Below are 17,767 nucleotides of genomic sequence, written 5' to 3'. Positions count from 1 at the left end.
CACTTTTTAGCAACTTTTTCATTAAAAATGGGTCTCACGGTACTATTTGCACATTTAAAAATTATTTTGCTACAGTGTTTTTCAGTTTCAATTTCAGTTTTCAATTCCATCCAAACGGACCATTAATCTCGAAACGGTAGGCTTGCAGTAAAAATAACCAAACCGGAATTCAAAACCTTGATTGGAATAGAACTTCACAAAATACATAATATAGAGAGAGAGATGGTGGAGGCGAGAAGTTTGAGGAAGGCGGTGGTGCCGTCCACACTCATTCAGAATCCATCTCCCGGAAACATACAGCCCACTCGTCTCGCCCTACATGTACACATTCTCTTTCTCTCTCTTTCTCTGTTTAGAAAAAAAAAGAAAAATAATTGAGTTCCAATCCTTGCCCAGGTTAGCAAGGACGGTTCTTCTTGTTGGGCTTACATCGCTTCCGGTTCCCACATTTACAAACTCCAGGTACATACCGCTTACTCTCTCCACATCTATCTAATCTATCTCTGTTTATATACATACTCCTACCTACATCTTTTGCTCAACCCATCAACTGTTGTGTGCATTTAAAATCTAATTGATTGTGATTGTGTTATGTGCACTTCATATATAAAACATGTTTCCTTTTTGTTTATTTATTATTATTAAAAAGGGATACAAACAAAAGACCCATAATTTTTTTTAGTATAAGAAGTGATTGATACTGTTAAATAGGAAATCAAATTAAATGACAAAATCAAAGAAATAAAATTAAAACTTGCATTACAAGTACAAAACAGAAAACGAGGAATGGTTGCAGCACAGAATAGCAAAGACCACAAGTCCGGTTGCTTGTTTGTCATAAGCATTAATTTGATGTTTTACTTCTTCTTCCTTTTTTTTTTTTTTTTTGATGCATTCCAAAATAATTTATTTTGTTTGACGTGACAAGTGGGGTAATAATTTTTTTTTTTTAGATATCTCTGGAAGATTCTTTGGTAAACAAAGGGAAAGAAAGCCTCCTGATCCCTGGACAGGCACAGGTATGAAATCATGGGCTATTGTCCGTTAGCGTAGATTCTTGATCCTGTTTGACACTTGGAAATGAGAACTCTATATCTGCTACTCTATTATTCATTTATTAACCCGTCATCTATGATCTTCCTTCTTGAAGGTTATGGACTCTTTCTTAGTCAACCGCTGTCCTCATCGTTCAGAAATCCAGAGTATAGTGCTTACAGAAACTGAGAGTAAGTGGCTGTTGCATTGGCAATTGGATTTTGCTTGCTAGGTGCCTAGGCCACAGCTGATGAAATGTAGTTCTAAAGCATAAATTTGTATTAATGCAATGTTGCAATGTGGTTAGGTGTTTCCCAAGTTTTGTTTGTTTATTTTTTATTTTTAGTTTTTAAACACAATGTTGCTGGCAGATGGATATAATGCTATGCTTTTGGAATAAAAATATACCCATGAAGGTGTAGCGTAGTGGTTGGAGGCTTGGGATGGTCTATAGACCTAGACGTCCTGGGTTTGATCCCCAGTAGGAATTCCCCTAGATTACCTAATACACAATTTTGGTGGGTGGGGTCATGTATCCGTGGTTTACTCCCTAGGGGTGGGTCCAAAGGACCCTGCCTTGGTAAGGTTTCACATCAAAAAAAAAAAAAGAAAAAAAAAGAAGCTTTTGGAATAAAATTATGTTTACTCTTAGACCTGATGACAAGTTCTAAGTGTGATTGAGTCTTTGTAAGAACTTCGTGGATTATCAAATTATCGGAATCTGTTTTTCTGATAAATAAAAATAAGAGCCTTTGTCTTTTCATGTTGTTATTTTCTGTTTTGGTTGATTAAATTCTTTTTGGGTAAATATTATAAACAAAGTTGCTAGGAGTTTGCAGGGTTAATTTGCTTTGTGGCAATCTGTTTGATTAAACAGCTTCATTTTCATTGTATGGTGCAATTTCAGTTGGAATGCTTAATCCTTACCAATGAGATTTTAGGGAATGTTTGGAATGTTGTATAAAAAAGAGTAGGAATTGGAACAAATATTATAAGGAATGAAATTGTAATTCTTATTCATTTATTTGGTTCCCATAGTGGAATAGAAACCAGAATTAAGAAAATTTATCTTATAGTATTATTATATAATTATGCATATTATTGAAAAATTTTCAAACGATGGTTGAAGTAAGAACACATTGTAACAGTTTTACTTCAAAAAGTATAGTTTTTTTTTTTTTTTTGGTAATAGGTTATGATTTGTTTAATTTAATTGTAACGACGTAATATTTTTGTAATTAATGAGGTTTGCTACAAACAGCACCTCCTCCCCTTGTAAGAGCACTGCAGAGGGTAAGATTGTGAGTTCAAGACCCACACTTGCATGTGTAACTTACTAATAAAAACAAATCTAACTAAATATCAAGAAATGTATAATTTAATATACAATAATATGAAAATAAATGATCTTTTAGGGTATGTTTGGGACAGAGGGGGATGGGGGGAGAGGGGAGGTTGGTTGGAATGTACTGATTTTTAGTCTATTCCGATGATCTTAACTTTTCTACTTTGTCTCCATATCCCTCCATCCAAACATAAGGTTAGAATAATAAATCTATAATTTATGATTATAATTATATTTAAATTTACTTCTTAGTCTCATTTCTATTTGTATTCTATTGTTAATCAGAACTCATAAAAATTATCAAATTAATTTTCCATTTTATCAATTTAACTATTCATTAGTTTTAGGAATACCTATTTCCACCTCTCTGACAAGGAATATTTATTCCCCATGAACAACTATATTGCAAGAATAAGCACAACCAAACGACCAAATAAATATTTAACAAGACTAGCTATTCCATTGCAAGTTCTATTTTGCATAGCAACTGTGCAGTTGATTTTTTAAAACTAACTTCATTTTCTTCTTCAAACATGTTGGAGTTCTTAGATGTTTTGAATTTTAGATGTTATATTAGTATTAGGGTGTTTTCTATTATATTGTTTGTGTTTAACGATTGTGCCCCTTATTTTGTGTGTGTGTATGTTTAATTAAATTTATTTCTTATATTAAAAAAAAGAAGCTAGATACATTGCAGCCCAAGGGTATGATATAATGTGGTTATATTATTATTTATCCACGTTCGTCTTGGTATAATAAATTGGCTTGCTACTGGATAAAAGAAGATTATTTGGGTGAACTATAAATTTTTAATTCAAAATTTGAGAAATATGGGTCTTCTCTCTCCCTCTGTGTGTGTGTGTGTGGTGTATGAAATTTAAATTGACTTGGTTGATTCAGGTTAATGGTTTGAAGTATAAAATTGAGGAACTAACCAAAAAAGAAATGGAAAATTAAGGAATAGATGCTTAAGATGGAGAAAGGACATCTTTGAAGCCGTGATGACACCACAAAATTTTGCTTTTGAGAAGTATGTAATTTAAATGTTATCCAACTCTATATCTACTTCCAAACTTCAAATGTATTAAGTTTATGATAAATTTTTGAGAAGGTGCTGTTATTGAAATTATTAAAAACATAGTGGGGAAATTTTCCATAATTTTATTCTGCCCCCTGCTAAGCTAGACAAAGAAAAAGTTCTCTTAAAAACATCCGGCCCAACAATGACCGATTCTATCTTCACCGTCTCTTATCTTTTGATATTCTTAAGATGTTAGTTGGGTTTGGCAGGTCACCTGGAACATTGGTGGGTCCTTACCTCTAATTGGATCCTGAATGAACATTTTGAAGTTATAATCAAGTCTGAATAAGGTTTAGTTCTTTCTTTCTACCAGAAACTGTTGAATGTTATGCAACACTGGTGTGGGTTGTTTTGACAATAATTCGTCTCAAATGTATGCTTCTAAAGTTGGACAGCTGAGCAGCATTTGTGGTGTGTTAGACAATTTTTTTCTTGTTTCTGTAAGATCATCCTATTTATGCTTTCCTCATTTGGCAATACTTTGCATTCTTCACATTAAAGTTCATGATTATAGATGTGTATAGAAAAACATGATTGCATTGTAGAAATTGAGTACTAGACTTTATGCATGTCTTTTTTATCAATTGGGTTAAATGTATCAAATTTTATGGTTGGGGAAAGTGGAAAGGCTTTGGTGGTTCCAAGTACCTATATAAATGAATGAAATCTTTAAAATGTAGACCATTTGATCAAGGTACTAACGATATTATTCCCAGATAATGTTATAGCAACTTTCATAGTTTTATTATTTTCTACTGTTTGTTTCAGGATTCTTAATGTGGTAGCAGGTCTTGACATTCATAACTAATTAACCAGATTTGATATTTTCAGGCACTGACTACTTGATGTTGGGAAGTGTAGATTCCTATGGTCACCTCATTGTATCTAAACTAGATACTACTGGTAAAGGTAGATTTTTCTTTATATTAATTATCATGATGTTGTTATTTCTTTTAATAAGCTTTGATTGTAAACTTTGCAGCATTGTATCATTTTAATTGAAAGTTTAAGAATTGTGGCAGTGGTTTTCCTTGAAATTTACCAGTGGGATGATTCTCTCTCTCTGATAAATTGGTGTGCCTGCATTGCCTAACCCAGAAGTAAGTTGAAATATCTAGCTTCTTGGAAGGTAGGTAAACTTGTTTGATCACTGATGGCAACCTAGCAGTGGTGGTGAATACAGGCTGTTTGAGACCTTCCTCAAGTAGCTTCCACCTCTTCCAATGAGCTAACTAAAGAGCTTCCCCCCCCCCCCCCCCCCTCTCTCTCTCTCTCTCTCTCTTCATTCAATCATTCTTTCTTTGTGTCTGTATTTTGTAAGTGATTTGGGCCTAATATACCATTTATGTGCCTCGGGTTTCTTCAAATCTTGCTAGTTTATGTTCAATTAATATGATGCCAGAAGTTCGGGCCATAACAGGGGTGGGGAGCTTCACAAAGAAGGGGTTTTAACACTTCACCTGTGATGCTGTGGTTGTTGTCCTGGAATTTGAGGGGTTTAAACAGTCCAGTAAATGTATGGTGGTGAAATAATGGAGAAAGAAATGCATTATAGTGTGCTTGCAAGAAACTAAAATTGATGAGATGACATAGGAAAAATTGGGTAAATTGTTTATGTGTGGTTTTGGTGGGTTTAGGATTAGGAGAATATGTTAATTTAGAGTTTAGAATTGTTGAATAAATGGTTTTAGGGTTGTGTTAGGAGTTAAAAGAAGGTTTGATGAGTTAATTAATGGCTATTTGTTAGAAGAATTGGGATTTTGATACTATGTGAGGGGTTTGCTGTCTGAATGATGACTGACTTGGAAGAACCCTACGTGAGGAGTTTGGGGGCATATCATGAAGGTGTCTTGGCTTGTGTACTTTAATGCTATAAGATTCCCAAGTGAAAGGGTTGGATGTGTTAGATACAGTCCAATATGACAGAATTTAGTGATTTTATTTCAAATTAGAACTTAATTGATCTACCCTTAGAGGAAGGGGTGTACATTTGGTTGATCAAGTCTTAAGTGTCATCGGAGCATTATCCCAATGTGATTTGGTGACTTTTTCCAAGGCCTGTGTCTAATCATAGCTCAATCTAATTATTTTATTAGGGTCATAACTTGATCTTATTGGAAATTATTGGACTGCTGAGAGCTGGGAAGCACAGACACGGCAAATTGTCTGCTGTATCCGTGTCATATGCGTATGCGACACGGGATATTCCTGGGACATGGCTACACGCGTGTCCCAGCTGTATTTTATTTTATGTATTTTTTAAATAATCGGATATGGCCTGGATACTTCCAGGACACGACTGAGATACTGCTGGGACACGCCCGCAAAAAAAAAAAAAAAAAAAAAGACTAACTAACCCAGCCCATCACAAATCTTCTTCCTCTTCTTCTTTTTCTTCTTCTTCGTCTTTGTCTTCGTCTTCTTCTTCCTGCTCAGGAAGGACTGAATGCCAAATCTAAATTTATATTTCCCCCTTTTGCCCTTTTGTTTTGTGACTTTTGTCCGTGTGTGCTTAGGTTAGTTCAACTTCTTTTTAAAATTTTCTTTTATAAATTAACTTTTTATTATTCTTTTTTCATTATTTAGGTAGACAATAGATACATGCATATGTATATTTGCTGGACTTTAATATACTTACAAAAAGAATTTTTAACAATTATTTAAAAACAAATAATATTTTTGTTATAAATTTTTTTTTTTTAAGCTTTGAATATATATATATATATATATATATATGCACACATGTATATATGTAGGTATGTATGTATGTATGTATGTATATATGTATGTACACACATGTATCCCTGCTTTACTAGTGTCCTAATTTTCAAAAATTGCCTTGTCACCGTATCCGTACCTGTACCTGTACCCATGCTCATATCCATGCATGTTCTTCCTAGGCTAAGAGGAAAAGGAGCTCATAAGTTTGAGAATTTGTGGTTGAAGGCAGAAGGGTTTGTGGAGAAGGTGAAAAATTTGCAGAATAGTTATAATTTTAATGGGTCACCTAGTTATATACTGACTAGGAAACTAAAGGCCTTTACAGAGGATTTGAAAAATTGGAACAAAATTGAATTTTAGGATGTTGGAGTTAATAAATTTTTTTTTTTTTGATTGAATTTCAAAAGGCTTGGATAGAAAGAGGAAAGTGTGTATATTGTTTGAAGAAAGGGGCACAAAGGGAAGGGTTGAAATCAAAGGTGGAAAGGTTGGCTTGTTGGAGAGATTTCTTGGTGGCAGAAATTGAGTGTTTTTGGGCTTAAAGAAGGCAGCAAGTTGCCTCTTATATTCATTATCCAAATAAAGGGACTACACTCGCATCAAATGTCAATCATTAGAGATTTCAACAATTGGAAATTGGAGTTGGTTGATTCGTTGTTGGATATGTTGTACTCTAGTATCCCGAAGAAAAAGGGCCTGATCGTTTAAGGTGGAAGTTAAATGGCAATGGTAGGTTTGATGTGTGCCTTTATGAGGCCTTGTGAGGCATAAGTGCTTGCTTTGTTTGGTGCAGTTTCCTTGGAAAAGCATTTGCTGCGCTAAGGCTCCAAGAAGGGTTGTGTTCTTTGTGTGGACAACTACTTGGGGAATGATTTTGACTTGTGATAATCTCATGAAGAAAGGAATCACTTTGGTTGATAGGTATTGCATGTGCAGGAGAAATGATGAGACTGGATCATCTGTTATTGCATATGCATTGTGGAATTTGTCTTTTGGGTGATTGGGGTTCAATGGGTTATATGGAGAAGTGTTGTTGATCTTTTATTGGGATGGAGGAATTGGTTTGGAAAATACTCTTCTTTAGTTTGGAATCTAATTCCCTTATGTGTGGTGAGTTTGGAGGGAGTGGAATCATTGGACTTTTGAAGATGAGAAAGCCTCATTGGTGAAATTAAAGTCGTCTTTACTAGAACATTATTTGATTGGTATTGGGTTTGGGGTCTAGTGATACTAATTCTAGTGTAGATTTTATTTTATTTTTGACAATTGTTACAATAAGTTAGGACTGGAGATTTGAACCCTAGTTCTCCTCATAAGAGAGACCAGGGAATGCGATTGAGCTGCAAGGCCCTTGGTTTTTTTTTTTTGATAAGTGCTGCAAGGCCCTTGGTTATTGTAGATTTTATTGATTTTCTTTGTTTTCGATTGTAATGCTCATTATTTTGTATCCTTTAGGCTATGTATGGTTCTAGCCTGTTTGATGTGGCTAATTTGGAGGGAACGAAATACCCACACTTTTGAGGATGTTGAGAAATTTGCGGATTTTTTGAAGTCTTTGCTAGTTGGGACATTGTTTGGATGGTCTTGCACTTGGAGTTTTACCCAATGTATTTCCATTTTTGATTTCGTGCATTCTATCTCTGTTTGATTTGTTTGTATTTGTTTCTAGTACATTCTGTTCATCATCGTAAACGTGACATACTTTTTTTTTTATGAAGATATTTGTTACCTATCAAAAAAAAAAAATCCTGTGTACGTGAGGTAGTTTCTATCTTTCAATAAAATTATTATTACATATAAAAAAAATTTGTTTCATGAAAGTGATTAGAACTCCTTCAGCCCTTTTTAATGCATTTGTGGATTTGCTTAATGCATCTTGCCCCTTGTCCTTGGGCACTGCTATATTTTCAGGTTTGAGGGACACTTATGTCATGCTGCAAATTGAATTGCAATAGATAAACTATATGTAAAGTAGTTGTTTTCCTTCTGGCTTCCATTTTGTTTTCATTTCTGGATTTGTTCTCTTAAATGGTAGAAGTGACTTATTTGTAATACTGCTGAAATTTCCAGATGCTAATAGGCTGACATATTCAGTATTGCCACAAGATGGTGGTGTTGGTGAAGGCAGTTGGGCAGGGCTTTGCTTCAGTCCAAGTCAATTGTCTATGGTACCTTGTTTCTCTAGTTAACTCATATCATTTTAAAGACGCTTAATCTGGTATACATCAGTATCTCTCAGATGCATATCTGTGAGTCAGTTAGCAGGAGCTGGAACTGCTGAAGCTGAAATTTGTTGGAATATTAAGTCATGTTCCCTCTATTCTTCCTGATTAAACTAATTTACATTTTAATGGTTTACCATATGAGAAGAGATTTTAAGTTTAGCATGTTGCATGTCAATGGGTAAAATTGTGCTGACCTACTTATATTTTTTTGAGAAGGCTAGATCTAATATATCTTTTTTTATATAATGTGGGGTTTTTCACCTTAGTAGATTCCATTCAGGGTATGCAATAATACTTCTTTAGCTTCTTTCCAGTGGAAAAATTCACCTGGAAAGTAGTGTGGTGTCATTAGGCAAATTTTGTTAACTGCTTATATTGTGTTTTCCCTATAAGTCAATTGGAAACATGTCTGTCACTCAAGTCATAAATTGTTTTCTTTCCATTTGTCATCCAAACAATAATTTAAATGAATTTGGGTCAACCTTTCACTAAATAAATTACACTATTGGACTTCTTTGTTGAGGATCTATAGCCAATCTCAAAAAATTGGGATGAATGCTTTTTTGTTGTTGTATTGGACCAGTTATGCTAGTTAAAGTAGATTATTGCCAATCTACAGCAATTGGAAATTTATAGGATAGGTCAAGACTAAAATGATTCCCTTAAATAAAGTGAAGAAATAGAAGTAAAAAAGAGATCACGTTATTTTTTCTAGTGATTAGTTTTTGAACATTGAGCTCCATTTCTACTCTAAAAATTGTATGTGCGCCTCTTGTTCTTTTCCACCCTGTATTAGGGCATCTCTGTTGTGCTGACTGGTCTCATTCCAGGCTGCTGTGGCACGTAGCTTCTGCAAAACAGTTGATGTTTATGACCAGGATATCCATGTCAGAACTTTACATACGTAAGTAACATGTACGGTATTTATTTTCTCTAATGCTGTCTTTTGATGAAGGATTTTGGGTTGGATTTTAGTCAAAGTGTTAATTTGGGAATTTCCAATTTTGATTTTCCTTGTTTGGGTTAACAAAAGAGTTTTATTTAAAAAAACTCCATGGATTTTTGAATTTGGATTTTCATACATCTAAATTTTGTTTTCAAATTCCATGTAAGAAGTTGTCATTGTAAAAATTCTACTAACATTATTATCTCATACAACTCATTACTCTTCACACTATAACCACCATCGTTTTTGCCACCACCATCTCAACCACACCTTGTCATTGTTGCCACAACCACTAATATTGGTTGCACCTTCCCATCATCACCGTTGGCTTCACCTATACCTTCATCACCAACAATGCCACACCACCACAACCACCATGCATTGTGTAACTACCATCCTACCATTATCACCACCACCTATTGTTATTATCACTACCACATACCTCCCCTACTATGACCATTGCTACCATCATTGTCACAACCAAGGTTATTAGGATCAAGAGTCAGATCATAGGATCATACAATTTTACCAAGCCAAAATGACTCGGATCGAAATAGGATCATGTATTTTTCAGGATCACATGTTGGATCAATAGGATTGTGTAGGATTGGATCGATCCTATGAAGAACGATCATACTAAAAACCCAAACTTGCTTTGGGTTGGCTTAAAAAAATAGAAGCCTAATCAACCCAATGGATATAAATAGCCCAATATGCCCTAGATAGTGTTGAAGTGTAAAAAATACCCCTATTTGAACTAAAAATATAAAAAATTCCTCACTTTAAATTAAAAAATTATTCCCTAAATCCCTATAAACTATAATCAACTTGAAGATGCTCCCTCCCTACTCTTAGATCCTTAAAATCAAACCTTAGGGTCTGCCGTTTATCCTCAAATATCAAACCTTAGGAACTAATTGTTGAAGACACTGAAGGCAATTGGGTTTACAAACTAGTTGTCATTTGCAAACTTATTTTGGATTTTGAACTTGGAACTTAGAACTTTGAAAACGTTTTCAAAATGTGTTGATAGTTATTTTGGCACTTGGTTACTAATTAAACATTTGGTGAGTTTTTTGGATACATAGTATTAAAGTTAAGTATATTTGTTTTGTTAGTATAGGTGCATCAATTGATGGTATAAAAATTACATCATATTGATGCAAATATATACACACACACACACACACATTATGGATGAATTCATAATTTATGTGATTGTTCAACATACAAAGTCACTAATAATGCGTTTTTTGCTTCTTTTTTTTTTCCCCCCCTAAAAAAGTACAATTCACGATCCAAGATCCCACCATCCTCCCACGATCTTATATAGGATCCAGACTTTGACAACCTTGGTCACAACCACTACTAAGACACCACAGTGAACATCATGAAATAATTGTCACTACCATTACCATCATCATTGTGAATATTACAGTACTCTAATTTCTTAAATTTTTAATATACACTTCCAAAAAACAAAAATTTAGATTGATGGGATTGAAATTCCTATATATTTAAATCCCATGAGTTTTAAAATTATGAATTTATCAAAATTTCATCCAAAAACAACCTAATAAATTTAGCATTGCTTGCCATCCATGTGATTGCTTTACTTAAATGACATGCATCCTGATGACCAACCTATCAAAAAAATATAATTGCATACCATTTCATAGGTTTTATTATTATTATTATCTTATTTTTTTGGGGGTGGGGGAGAGGAGGGTGGGGTATGCGATCAATATTAATATTTGAAATTTGATGCCTGGGCATTATATGATCTTGATAGTGTTCCATTCTAGGACTACTGTTGAATGGTAATGTTGATTTACTGTAGTGACACAAATGGTTAAAATTTATAGAAATAGAGATCTCTTGTTTTTACTCATTTTAATGTCATTTTATATCTAATTTTTATTCATAGCATATCAAATATTTGATTTCTTGAGATTTATTGAGATGGTTTTAGTCCAGACATATGTAATCGCAGGCATTACTTTTGACTTCTGTCAGTTTTCTTCCTTCTATACTTCGTCACATTTTGAATGATGAATTTTGGAATATTGGGTTATATCAATAGATTTGTATGATTCAAATTAAAAAGGAGGGCAGATATCCTTAGGAAGTTTATCTCTTCTTAGTTTTTCTGTTTTAGATTACATCTCAATAATTAGTTGGATTCATTTCTGTTGTATGACAGAACCATTATTTTTCCTCAATATACTGTTACACATGGTAAAGTTTTAAAAATTGCAAGCTGGAAAGGCATGACTAAATGACCATAATCCTTGTGCGTCTGTCCTGGTCTAAGTTTGCTTGGTGGTTTACCATGACCATAGCAGTACTCAATTATGAAGATCTTTAGTTCTTCAGAAAACTTGTTTGTATGATTTATTACCAAAGATTTATTTAGTTCCTTATATCAACAACTTGTGTTTTGTAAACAATATGTGGATGTTTCTTCCTGGACATCATTCTTTATTGATGTTGCCACATTACAGACTCTGGTATCCCTCTTCATTGAACTTTATACAAAATCTATTTCATGGGAATGAAAGCTCTATATTAGCCATCACTGAAGGCTGCCAGGTGTGGACATTTTAATCTCTTCAATGTCTTGATGAACTCTGCTCCTCTGTTCTTTATTTGCATATATCACATTGTGCTTGCTTTGGTGGTGTGACTGCAGCTGACTATATGGGACTTACGAATGAAAGAAAATGGCGGTTGTCTACACCGAATCTGTGGTTCCCCTGGTGATGTCTTTTATGCTGTCTGCGGTTCTTCAACTGGTAATGTTGCAGTTGGTGGGGCTGATCGTACTGTGACCATATTTGATCCTCGCAGGTTGGTCACCGTTAAACTGTTCTAAACGCAAAATGGCATTGGTTGCCCATTCATTTTACTTTCTGTCAAAAGCACATGGTACATATTGATGATGTGGGGCACTTGCAGAGAATTTTTGTTCTGCATGTTAGAGTACATGTTACTTTCACCTATGCTCCATTTGGTTGCCCAGAAGATGGATGAACAGAAATTGTAATGCTGAAGTTTTTCACCTTCCATAGAATGTGAATCTGATTTATCTTTTACATCTTGCATGTAGATGGTCAGCATTATCAAGATGGGTGCACTGCTCAAAATATGAGGTCAGTCAATATATTAAATAGCTTGTTCTTCCCTGGTCTTTATCATATTGTTTGGACCCTTTCCACAAAATTAATTGAAGCAAACCTGTGGAACTGTTTTGAAGATATGATGAGGATTTTTTAAGTTCTTAATGCTTTTTGATTGGAATCAAGAACAATTCTATGATTTTTTTTTTTTTTTAATATATTTATTATTATTATTATTATTATTATTATTTTTACTCTATCTATTCTGTGGAGCCATATTTTGGGAGAAGCTTACTTGATTATGCAAGGTGTTTTCCTCCATTATTTCTAAAAAAACTGTTGTGTTGTCAATGATTAAAATTGTATTTTTGAAGTTACAAATCAAAATGCATAGATCAAAGCTGTGAATACTTCATTGGATTTTTCACTTTGGGTAAATTGACCCCCCCCCCCCCCCCCCCCCGCGCTCTTCCCACCAAAAAAAAAAAAAAACTATTGGGTTTATTTCAATCTCCCCCTATAGTACAAATTCGAGTATTGTCCCCTTGAGTGATCAATAATCAGCAAATTGTCCCTGCCATTACTCTTTTCTGTTAAATTCAAAATTTGGAAAATTCTATCTCCCCAACTCAAATCCCCCCTCCTTTCCATCCCATTGTCTAGATCTGTTAGAGTGCTTGAACTGGCACCAAGTCTTGTCCTAGTGCGGACCAGGGTCTTGTTGCCATCATAGGTGGCTTCTTTCCATAGATTGACTTGCTTCAGGAGAGCTCGCCACAATTCTGATGTAATTGACATGATCATCATTCCCTTTAGTATGGCGGCTTGGCAGAACTACTATACTAGCTGCTGGACCATAACAACCAACTGATCCATAAATCAGGTTCTCTCTCCTCCCCTAGAGGGGTGGCATGAGATTACTACTTGTCCTCTTTTTTCCGTGTGATGTGGACACATTACATGGGTCCAGGGTTTAACTGGGTACAAAGACATGATGCTTTGCACGGTCTCATAAAAAAATGTATTTTTTGTTTCTTGTTGTCTTGGGGTTGTGAATCGAGAATGTTTTATCTATGTTGAATGGACACGTCAAATTTGGCCTAGTACCCGTGTTGGACACATGTCAGACACGGGGCGGACTGTTAGCTAGTGTGTATCATCTTACGAGAATAGCTTATGATATAGATGAACCAGAAGAGGTATGTATAAAAGTATTTGCCCCAAGGTGGAATCCTAGAATTCCGTCTGTTTTCTGGGTATTGGAAAGACACGCCTAAACAGAGTAACCAGTGCGTACCAGGAGATTAAAAAAAAAAAAATTAATTCTGGGTACGTCCCAGACATGTTTGCGACATGGTAGCGACATGCCAGGTATGTCCCAGACACGGGATAGCATGAAAAAAATCTTGATTTTTACAGCTGGACCATTACCGACCATCGATCAAACTAAAAGCATTCAGCCTCTCTCTCACTCTCTCAGCCTCCCTCTCATGTTTCCCTCTTGGTTTGCCCTCTCGCATTTCCCTCCAATGTAGATTGGCGACCAATGAAGCCGCTCTGATGTTAACGTCACCGAAGCTACACCGGTTAGTCTCTATCTCCCTCACACCCTCTGTCCCTGAGTCTGGCGCTTGGCCTTGGTTTTCTCGTCTTTCTTTTCTTTTTCTTTTTTTTGGTTTTCTGTGTTTGGGTTCTCTTTTTTTATTTTTTTTTTATTTTTTTATTTTTTTTATTATTATTTTATTTTAATAAGAGTTTTGGTTTTCTCTCTTGCCTTTTACTTTCGTTGTGACCTGTTGTTTAGCATTTGTAGTTGTGACCTTTTTTTTTTTGGTTTATCTGTTTGTTTTGTTGTTTAGCTTAGCATTTGTAGTGACTTATTTTATTTGTTGTGACTTGCTTGCTGGCTGTGAGCAATTTGTCTATTTAGTATTTATTTAGTTGAAATATCATTAGGTAAAACAATTTGTTTGGTTATGTATTATTGCTGTGATATAATTTTTATTTATTTATTAAATTGAAACTTTGTAGGTAAAATTAGTACTGAAAAATTGATTGATAGGTTTTACTAATTTTAAAACTTAAAATAAATATAAATTATGTCCAAAAATTGTTAAAATATACCTAAAAATAAATATTATTTAATTTATTAGTAGCCGTACCCTAGATGTGTCATACCCTAGTTTTTCAAGAAATGCCATACCCCCCCTCCCCCTCCGGTACCCATACTTGTATCATGTCAGTGTCTGTGCAACATGCTTTTATGATCTGGGTATGTCTGTATTTGCTATGAAATTTGTTGGTTTGTCTTTATTTTAGGGCCTTTTGTATTTGTATCTGGTGTTTAATACTCAAGCCCTTTTGTTGGATTGCCTACCTTATTGTTGTTGGTAGAAGTTTGCGATAGAGTGATAGAGAAAAGAGAGAGAAGAGAGAAGACATGTGAGTTTGTGTTTTGGCCTTATGGTCTACTTCCACGGGACGAGCCTAAAGAGCTAAATTTTCCCATTCACTTTTTCTTGATAATAATTACAATGAAATACATATTTATAATAGAGATTACACATAAAAGTCAATAATAATTTGAATTTGAATTGCTTATTGATTACGTAAATCCCATATTTCTCTCTAGCAATCAATCCCTTGCTTTATTAATCAATCCTATTATATTCTCTGGCAATCCATGTCTCTAGATTTGGTCTTCAATTATACTTTCCAACACTCCCCCTCTAGTTGTGCATTAATCTTTGATGAAATGTACAACATATAGAAATTGAATCCAAAGGTTTCACTGATCCTACCTTTCCTGACCACCCCAACCCAATGTTTAATTTATGTACCTAAGCCTTTATGGTACCTCATTTTTTATATGGATTGAAAATGAGTACGTTTGAGAATCAGGAATGTTTTGATTCTTAAATAAGATTCAGAGGCTCATTAAGGTCATTCCTGTATAAATCTTTTTGGTGAAAGCTTGGAGCGTTATCTGATTTGGTTTGAAACTTACTCATTTACTCCCTGAAAGATGAGTGTCAGATATCAGTTTCTTAACTGCAGATTCTCTTACAACCTCCCATGGCCAATTTATGTGTGATCAACTGATCATGCAAACTCACCTGTGTTGCTATTATTTTTTTGGAGCTGTCATTATTTCTCAGGGTGGAAAATGAAGAGGGGGGATTGGGGGGGGGGGGGTGTGGAGAGAGGGGGTTTGGCCAAGCTTTTTGCTAGTTGGTTCACATATATGGATTAACTGTAAGAAATTTAGAATAGGCATGCAAACAGTTCACACCTGTTGTTCTTGCCAAGCTTAAGTAAATTTCTACTGTTTTTGGTTCAAGCTACATAAGTTCCACAGATTTTCATGTTTTTTGGGATTGGATGTTGCAGCTGGAAATAACTTTTCTTCTCATTGTTACTGCAGATAACTGGGCTTGCTTTTTCATCAATTGACCCTGACCATATCTATATACAAGGGGTTGACTATGAGGTAAATGGTTTCAAAGATACCAGAGCTGAAATCATTTTTCTCTTCATTGCTCCTTTTGTTTGATACTTTCAACTTGGGATGAACTTTGCTTCTTATTACATCAAGTAGTTGTTTTGTTCTTTTGATAACCCGACCTATAATTCCATCTAATTAAGAGAATTGCCTGTTTATATAGTATAGACTGGTTGTGTTCTCATGTTTTTTGATAACAGAAATTGCTTTGAACTCAAATTTATAAAGGAAGCGTGATATGGTTTGCTTTATTTTATTTTTTATTAAAAGAAATTGCAAGGGTATGAATGATTGATTTTTGGTTCCTTTTTATCATGTGGAACATCTTTAAGTAGAAAACTGGTCAAGTAACTTATTAGCTCATGTGGTACTGATTTGCACTCAATCTCATGACAAAATAACAATGTATTTTTGCAGGTTTTTTGTGGACAGTGGAAAGAAAACAAGAAGGTATTTTCCTATAGAGGAGACTCAAACTGGCTTGGGTTTTGCAAGGTACTTGGTTCTGAAATTCTTTGTGCTGGCTCACACGTGTTCATGTATGTTATGATTACTAAATATCATTCTTGCATCTTTCTCAAGGTTTGACCATATGCATGCAACGTAGAATCATCTCCATTGAAAATTGAATGAACAGATTTGAGGAACAGAACCAAAGCCATCTTTAAAGTGGTTGATTGGTTGTCATTCCTGAGGTTCATGTGCTTACCGTGTTATTTTCCCCTATTATGAGATTTGACATGAAAGTATATATCAACCAATATTTTGAAATTGAATGTCTGTGTTACAAAGAAATCTACTTACATACACAATGCTTTTTTCTTTAAGAGATGGGCATGTAGTATCGTGATACTCTGCACTTATTTCTCTGCCTGAGCAAAGTTAACAAGAATCAACCTTTTACTAGATTGGATCTATTAGCTGTGTTGTTCTGTATCAAATTAAGTTTCCCTTGTAGTCAATATAAGCGTAGCTTACTGTCATAATGCAAGAAAAATGCTGGTGTCAACTCAAACTATCACATTTAACCCATGTTGCAGTGCCCCAAAAGGGATGTTTTGGGCGGATGGTGTGACTCAGGTAGCATTTTTGTAGCTGATATTGTAGCTAAAGAGAGTGAAATCGTCAACGGTTATCCAGAGTAGTCAGTCTTTCTACACGTGTCAGTGTTACATGGGTCCCACATCATGTCTGCAAGCAGTCACCTGTGCTCCAGTTAAGCTGTTTTTTTAGATAATCCATAGTCCAAGCGACATATATATTATATGGTGTATATCTATTTGGCAATTTTGATTTTAACACACAAACAGACGTACTTGTCAAGCTTTTCCACCACACAGCAAGGCTAAATGAGCTCTGATCTAGCAATGTGGTTTCTGCAGTTAGGTTGGGTATTCTTCTCTTTCTTATGATTACTATAGAACTGACAATTGAAATGTCAAAATTGTAAAATTAAATTAATGGCTCATATAACTACGCCAGTTTTTTGCCTTCAGTTTTCATGATGGTCCAATCAGCAGAAATCTGTGTCTGGAGAAACTATGGGTTTCTTGTTTTAGTCTATAGAGTTTGTCCCCTGTTTAACTTTCATGTGGCACATGCTTATCTTCTGAGCTTCCAAGGCCCCAACAAACGTAAAAACCAGTCTTCTAATGGTGGTTTGTTTATACCCGTGCTATTAATGGTGGCATTTATGTTCTTATTCATCAACACCCCCCCCTACCCCCGGGGCTAGGTTTCTCTCCAAAACTCTTCAAACTCTTATATATTTTTATTGAATGTGAATTTTGAAA

The 17,767-nt window shown here is 34.8% G+C and overlaps 1 protein-coding gene across 1 annotated transcript; it reads left to right on the top strand.

Moving 5' to 3' along the window:
- Positions 1-141: 141 nt before the first annotated feature.
- Positions 142-17,469, top strand: LOC126713626 (uncharacterized). The gene is made up of 13 exons (XM_050413430.1): positions 142-321; positions 397-462; positions 954-1,019; positions 1,151-1,226; positions 4,293-4,370; positions 8,253-8,350; positions 9,238-9,311; positions 11,858-11,945; positions 12,046-12,203; positions 12,463-12,505; positions 15,897-15,962; positions 16,392-16,469; positions 17,015-17,469. The coding sequence occupies exons 1-13, from the start codon at positions 223-225 to the stop codon at positions 17,117-17,119; spliced, it is 1,095 nt and encodes a 364-aa protein (XP_050269387.1). The 5' UTR covers positions 142-222; the 3' UTR covers positions 17,120-17,469.
- The last annotated feature ends 298 nt before the right edge of the window (positions 17,470-17,767 follow it).

Source organism: Quercus robur, chromosome 2, assembly GCF_932294415.1.
Source record: "Quercus robur chromosome 2, dhQueRobu3.1, whole genome shotgun sequence".
Lineage (NCBI taxonomy): Eukaryota > Viridiplantae > Streptophyta > Magnoliopsida > Fagales > Fagaceae > Quercus > Quercus robur.
Note: the sequence above shows the minus strand (reverse complement) of the source record. Positions and strands in the feature narration are given on the sequence as shown.

What these genes read in the sequence shown, in the direction of transcription:
- LOC126713626 (XM_050413430.1), top strand. Translation starts at nt 223, where the DNA reads ATGGTGGAGGCGAGAAGTTTGAGGAAGGCGGTGGTGCCGTCCACACTC. An exon ending in CATGTCAGAACTTTACATAC is followed by an intron (nt 9,312 to 11,857) that starts GTAAGTAACATG and finishes GCCACATTACAG; the next exon opens with ACTCTGGTATCCCTCTTCAT. An exon ending in TGCACTGCTCAAAATATGAG is followed by an intron (nt 12,506 to 15,896) that starts GTCAGTCAATAT and finishes TTGTTACTGCAG; the next exon opens with ATAACTGGGCTTGCTTTTTC.